The sequence below is a fragment of the Protopterus annectens genome, chromosome 3.part0 (genome assembly GCF_019279795.1).
Source record: "Protopterus annectens isolate FY-2018-M chromosome 3.part0, PAN1.0, whole genome shotgun sequence".
Taxonomy (NCBI): domain Eukaryota; kingdom Metazoa; phylum Chordata; order Ceratodontiformes; family Protopteridae; genus Protopterus; species Protopterus annectens.
The window spans coordinates 321,247,662-321,254,122 of NC_056731.1; the positions used below are offsets into that span (position 1 = coordinate 321,247,662).

Below are 6,461 nucleotides of genomic sequence, written 5' to 3' on the forward strand. Positions count from 1 at the left end.
ATTAGCAATACAGAGAGCAGAAAATGTTTATTTTGGCTGCTAGGACAGTCACCTTGCCCTAACAGACCATGTAAAAGTAAAGAAGATCAACACAAAATCAGCAATATTCAGATCACTTGCACCCGTTTACAAATTTGGAATCAGACATCTAATTATCTGTGCATAGATTGACGTTATGAACAGATAACATACACTATTAAAAGTTAAATCACCCAGTAGTCAGTGTATTTAATGTTTGTACTGGTTTAATATCAGTAAATTACAGAGTTGTCAGATGTTTTACACCTGTCTATGGCATTCATGATTTGCAAGGCAATTAAATTAGTACAGCTCTGTCCTGTTATTCTGGCTTACTCCTCTGTGATGTCATCATGTTCCTCCCAGTGATATCATCATGCCACATAAAACTCTTGTTACTAGGAAGCCTGAGGTAGTTGATGAGATAATGATAGCTGGGTCATTAGCATAATAAAGCTTGTTTCAGTTGCTTCAGCCAAGATGCAGCAAAACACTGAAATTCTTGTTAAGTCTGAAAGTAATTGGGAAACATGTTGCTCTTTAAATGATGGCCTGTTTTTTAAAACTGCTGTGTGTATTGATTTTGCAGAGGTTGTAGGCAGAGTGATAATTTCAGTGCTGGTTTCTTTTCCTTTCTAGACGACTACAGGAGGAAGAGCAGCAATTTCGAACATCATCTTTGCCAGCTATCCCAAACCCCTTTCCAGAACTTTGCAGTCCTGCTGGTTCACCTGTATTGTCACCTGGATCTTTACCTCAGGGTAAACCAAATGCTAAATATGTGAGTACTGGTTATAATTTACTTCATGTTTTGGTTTGCGTTAGAAAGAGCATTGTAAACTTAGTTGTGTCTGATATATGATCGGTCAATGGATATAAGGCTTGTAAGAAAACGAATACCTTTCTAATATGCATTAAAAAGCACATAGGTGGTGATTTCAATGTTTTAATGTTACTAGTGATAGCTATCATTATTGTTATGCAGTGTCTGTACCTTTAATTATGACAGTCCAGGCACTTTGGTAATTATGTGGTTAATTGAAATGATTCCTTTTGTTGTCCTTTTGAATCCTCGACATCTGGGGACTTTGAAAAAATGCTGGACTTTAATAGTGTGTACAATGTAATGTCATACTGAAGTCATAACCAGCGGTGAGTGCTGGTTAGCACGGGGGCAGCACAGGGAGAGTGTACTGCTCATACCCAGTAGAGCGAAGAGCTTTTTATGACTTCAGTATGGCATCAAACTACACACAAGAATTGCAAGTTAGTATTTTTTTGAGTTCATTCCTTGAGCTTTTGAGAATTCAGAATACTAGCAGAAGGAATCAATTACAGTCACCCACCACATAATTACCAAACAACCAGAGCCACTAACATGACAAAAAGCATTGCATTCTTGCTCTGTGAGTTCTAGGAACTCAGTTGAAACATATTATTTATTGCCATCATGTTAATTTTTCTTACAGAATCACTCTTCATTGATAGCATTAATGGAATATAAAACAGTTACATACATAAAAGTACATCTAGTCTTGTGTACAGGAACGAGAGTAAATGGTTAAGTACAGGTTGTTAAATGTTTCTTTTGTTGACCATGAAAAAAGCCAAAATGTGTGATAAAAAATCAGTTTTATTGTACATACCATCTTTTGTATTGTGTGAGACTGTGATACAGTGGGGATCAGGAAATTTGCCTTTTCCCCACTGTAGTACAATCTAGGAGTTGGTGTCTTTATTTAGCAGAAGGTAGGAGGTGCAAGGCTCCCTTGCAAAAACAAACAAAAAAAAAAGTGTTTTTGTATTTTCAATGGAATTATGTTCTTTCAGTTATTCTTGATTAGTTAGGGTTCATGGGAATCTCTGGAATGAGTATACGATGAACTGTCATATACACAAAAAAAAATATATATATATATATATATATATACACAGAATAACACTATGACTGATACTGCCCTTTTATCTTACTACAGTATCATGCATAAAAAGATCGTGCCACCTTTCTGCTTTGCGTAACTTACAACTGCATGATATAACATCTACCAATCTTAATCTTCGCCATTCTCGTACGTTCCTTCAAAGTTTCAAGAGCATATTGCAGTGATATATACTAACTGGCTAAATTTTCTCTTGAAACTAAATAAAAAAGGGAAAATAATTAGTTCACTTTTTGCACTTTCCTCAGTATTTTTCGATGTACAACATTGCATTTTTTCTTTAATTCCTCATTCCACAGGATTTGTAGCTTCCCTGTCTATCACGATATTAGCCGATTCCTTCCTAACCAGGGTGAGAGCTGGCCATTTGTTCTCTAGTTACTGGAAGAGCATTATGACCCATTTGTTCCACTAAGGCAAGATTATTATCAACTCATTTGATCCTTTGGTGGTATGAGTCAGGCACTGGCAGGCCTTAATCTATGTGAGAATCCTATTTCCCTGTCTGTGACAGCTGACAGCTTTGCCTAAATAGTGCTGTCTGTAGGGTTCTCTGTATGTGCCTTTGCATGGCATGAGACTAGCTACCATGGCATGCTGGATGAATCACCAACACAGTAGCTCCTGCGGGTAGTATCCTGACACTCCTTTTGGTGTCAGACGTACAGCAGGTCTCACTACCTCTGTGTCCCCAGTATGGTCACTTCCACTTTCCCTTGCCTTGGTCCTTTCAGTCCCTGAACCACTAATCAAACTCAGTTCATCTGGCTAGTAGATAGGGCTTTATCCCTCTTCACCATAGGGCCAAAGCCATAGCAGCCATCTTTAACATCGTAAAAGAGGAGTGTGTTGTACCTTAGTATTATACCCTACCATCACACATTGGTGCTTGCTAACCACAGCTTACTAACATTTACTGTGCAGGCCCTGTTATTCCAAGGTAACACCTTTATCAGACTTCTGGTTTGCTGGATCTGTTGCTACCTTACTTTTAATTTAGCATCTTAGAATGGAAGACAAAGTTAACAAAATAACTTCTGCACAAAAGAAAGTTTCACTATTAATTGGAAAAAGCTACACATTTCACAGAGGCTTATTTATTTATTTATTTCCAGTTTGATTACCGGGGAAGTCCACTGGGCCCAGAGTGCCCGTTTTCAGTGGAGGCCCAGGGAGAAAAGCTCCATAACACAGAATACAGTAAAGATACAAGTCTGGAAAAGTTACAGTTAAAAGAACAATTTACAAATATATGAATTCAGTACAAAGCATGAGCAACTTAGCCCATTGTGACAGATCATATGGATCATACTGTACAGATTCATTTAGACATACATTCATTCATTTAAAGTAAGAAACTATTTACATACATTCATTCATTTAAAGTAGGACGCTATTTACAGTATTTACATAGCTATGGGAGTTATAGAGAGTTTAGGAACACAGGAAGAAATCCCCCCAGGGGCATTTACTTAAACAGAATTAGGTAGGGTGAAAGCAGATACATTTCCATTTAGAAGACAGGTATGTGAATAGATGGGTTTTGAAATTATCTGTGTTTGGTGTTGTCCTTCGTGCGGAGGGGAGTGAATTGCATTTCTTAGCTAGGGAGAAAGAAAGGAGAAGTTGACTAGTAGGTTGTTTAGGTTTGTGGGTAGTAATTACGTTTTGGTGTTCAGATCTGAGAGTTCTATTAGAGGTGTAGGGGGGAAGGATGTTTGTTAGAGCAGGGCATTTTGTTGGGTGAAATATGAGTCTGTGAGCAAGTGGTAAGTTGGAGGTAGTCTAGGTAATTTGTGAGTTCTAGCCAATTCAGAGATTGGAGGGTAAGACAGTGATGGGTGGAATTTTTGGCTTTGGTGGCAAATTTGGAGATTTTGTTATAGCAGTTTTTAAGTTTAGAGGTGATGGAAGAGGTCAGGTTAGTTAGACAAGGGGCCGTACAGTAGGGAAGGAAGAATGTAAGTAGTGGCCAGAGTATGCCTAGTAGAGGTGGAGAGGAAGCAATTGTTCCTGTATAGCATTCCTAACGTTTGGTGTTTTTTTTTTTTTATATTTTGTTGAATGTGGATATCAAACCTGAGGTGTTCGTCTATAGTAACGCCAAGAAGTTTGGCGAAGGGAACCACTTTGATAGGAGAGTTGGTTTGGCTAAGGTCTTGAAAGGAACTTTTGTCATATGAGAAAGTTTTTGAGGGTGGTAATAGTAGTATTTTAGATTTGTTTGCATTGAAAGAGAGATGATTTTGGCGCATCCAGGTCTCAGCAGTTGAAAAGGCAGTTTGGGTTTTAGTTAGCAGTTCAAGGAGATTAGAGGCAGAGCAGACTAAAGTTGAGTCGTCTGCATATTGAATGACTTTGGCGTCAGGAATAGCAGAGAGAAAATTATTGATAAAGATATTAAATAGCATAGGTCCAAGGATGGACCCCTGTGGTACGCCGGTAGGGGTGGGTAAGAAAGGCTCATCATTAAAATGTTAAAGTTTAAAGGACGATCCATTTTAATAATGAATCCTGCTATGCAAATACAATTCCAAATGTGTGGCCATCTCTCCAAAGATGGAAATATCTTTTTTTTCTTTATTTGGTTTTATTCCACTTGACCTAAATGGTGTCTAAATTAAGTAAACCAAATCAATAACCCTGTAATGAGAGAACAGTTTACTAGATTATTAAAATATTATCTTAGCGAAATATTTTCTCAGGAGCATCCAATAAGTAATTTAAATTTAAAGTAAAATAAAATCCAGCCCATATACCCAGTATTGCTAAATTACTAAGAAATGTAATAAACACTATGTTACATCTGTCTGTATAACAAATATTAAGTAATAATATTTTTTCACTTCCCCAGGATTTGGGATACCCGTAAAACAAATACAGTGAAAAGTCCTTTATACATGACCACTAAGCTTTTCTGTATCCCATCAGTCCACACTTCAAAACCAACCTATTACAACTATCTCCAGCACAACAGGAGCTTATACCCCTAAAGACTGAAAACCTTCCAGCCCAAGTATCCGGGCCAGGGAATCCCTCTGAAGACAAAGGCCATCAAACCCACAATTATAACAAAAATATTGTCAGGTGGAATATAAGCCACCATAAATCATTAGTGAGTTTAATGTAATATATTTAAACAGGCATCTCATTCTTGCATCACAAAAGCCATATACAAAAATTGTCTTAAAGAAACAACAGGTGACTCTGGGAAACATAGCTGTCATCCTAGATTCTACTTAGAGCAGCTAGGTAAGCCAGTCATGCAGTACAAATTGCTACACACAAAGATCAGCCACCACCTGATGCAAGTAAGGGCCCCTAAGCAGCAAATTTAACATTCATCTTAGCTGGGCCCCAGTGCAACAAATTCAACAAGCCCCTTAGCTCCATCCTCATACTTGAAGCGTCATTAAGAAACTTCCTTTATTGCAACTAAATGATGCTGTGATAATCCCTACAGGAAACCTCAAACTTTAATAGTTTGAAGGAGAACATCTATTATAAAGTACAAAGATACTCACTAATAGTGTCCTAAATCCTAGAATCTGTCCAGGTGATAAAGGATAATGAGGGAAACATACTCACAAGCAAGGAGAGTGTGTTGAGCAGATGGAAAGAGTACTTTGAGGGGCTGATGAATGAAGAGAATGAGAGGGAGAGAAAGTTGGATGATTTGCGGATAGTGAAACATGAAGTGCAGTGGATTAGCAAGGAGGAAGTAAGGATAGCTATGCAGAGGATGAAGAATGGAAAGGATGTTGATCCGGATGACATACCTGTGGAAGCATGGAGGTGTTTAGGTGAAATGGCAGTGGAGTTTTTAGCTAGATTGTTTAATGAAATATTGGAAAGTGAGAGGATGCCTGAGGAATGGAGAGAAAGTGTTTTGGTACCGATTTTTAAGAATAAGGGTGATGTGCAGAGCTGTAGTAACTACAGAGGGATTAAATTGATCAGTCACAGCATGAAGTTATGGGAAAGAGTAGTGGAAGCTAGGTTATGAAGGGAGGTGATGATTAGTGATCAGCAGTATGGTTTCATGCCAGGAAAGAGCACTACAGATGCGATGTTTGCTCTGAGAGTTTTGATGGAGAAGTACAGAGAAGGTCAGAAGGAGATGCATTGTGTCTTTGTGGACTTAGAGAAAGCATATGACAGGGTGCCTAGAGAGGAGTTGTGGTACTCTATGAGGAAGTCGGGAGTGTCAGAGAAGTATGTAAGAGTGGTACAGGATATGTACGAGGGTAGTGTGACAGCGGTGAGGTCTGTGGTGGGAGTGATGGATTCGTTTAAGGTGGAGGTGGGATTACATCAAGGATCAACTCTGAGCCCTTTCTTATTTGCAGTGGTGGTGCACAGGTTAACAGATGAGATCAGACAGGAGTCCCCATGGACTATGATGTTTGTAGATGACATTGTGATCTGTAGTGAGAGTAGGGAACAGGTGGAGGAGACCCTGGAGAGGTGGAGATATGCTGTAGAGAGAAGAGGAATGAAGGT

At 38.7% G+C, this 6,461-nt stretch overlaps 1 protein-coding gene across 4 annotated transcripts in view; it reads left to right on the plus strand.

Annotated features, from left to right (window-relative positions):
• The window catches only part of GRB10 (growth factor receptor bound protein 10), a 2,734,830-nt gene that overhangs the window by 1,742,055 nt on the left and 986,314 nt on the right, over window positions 1-6,461 (plus strand). For all 4 annotated transcript variants that reach the window (XM_044064795.1, XM_044064794.1, XM_044064798.1 and 1 more), the window contains one exon: window positions 658-799. In XM_044064795.1, coding sequence (XP_043920730.1) covers window positions 658-799 — 142 coding nt within the window. The remainder of the gene's footprint in view (window positions 1-657; window positions 800-6,461) is intronic.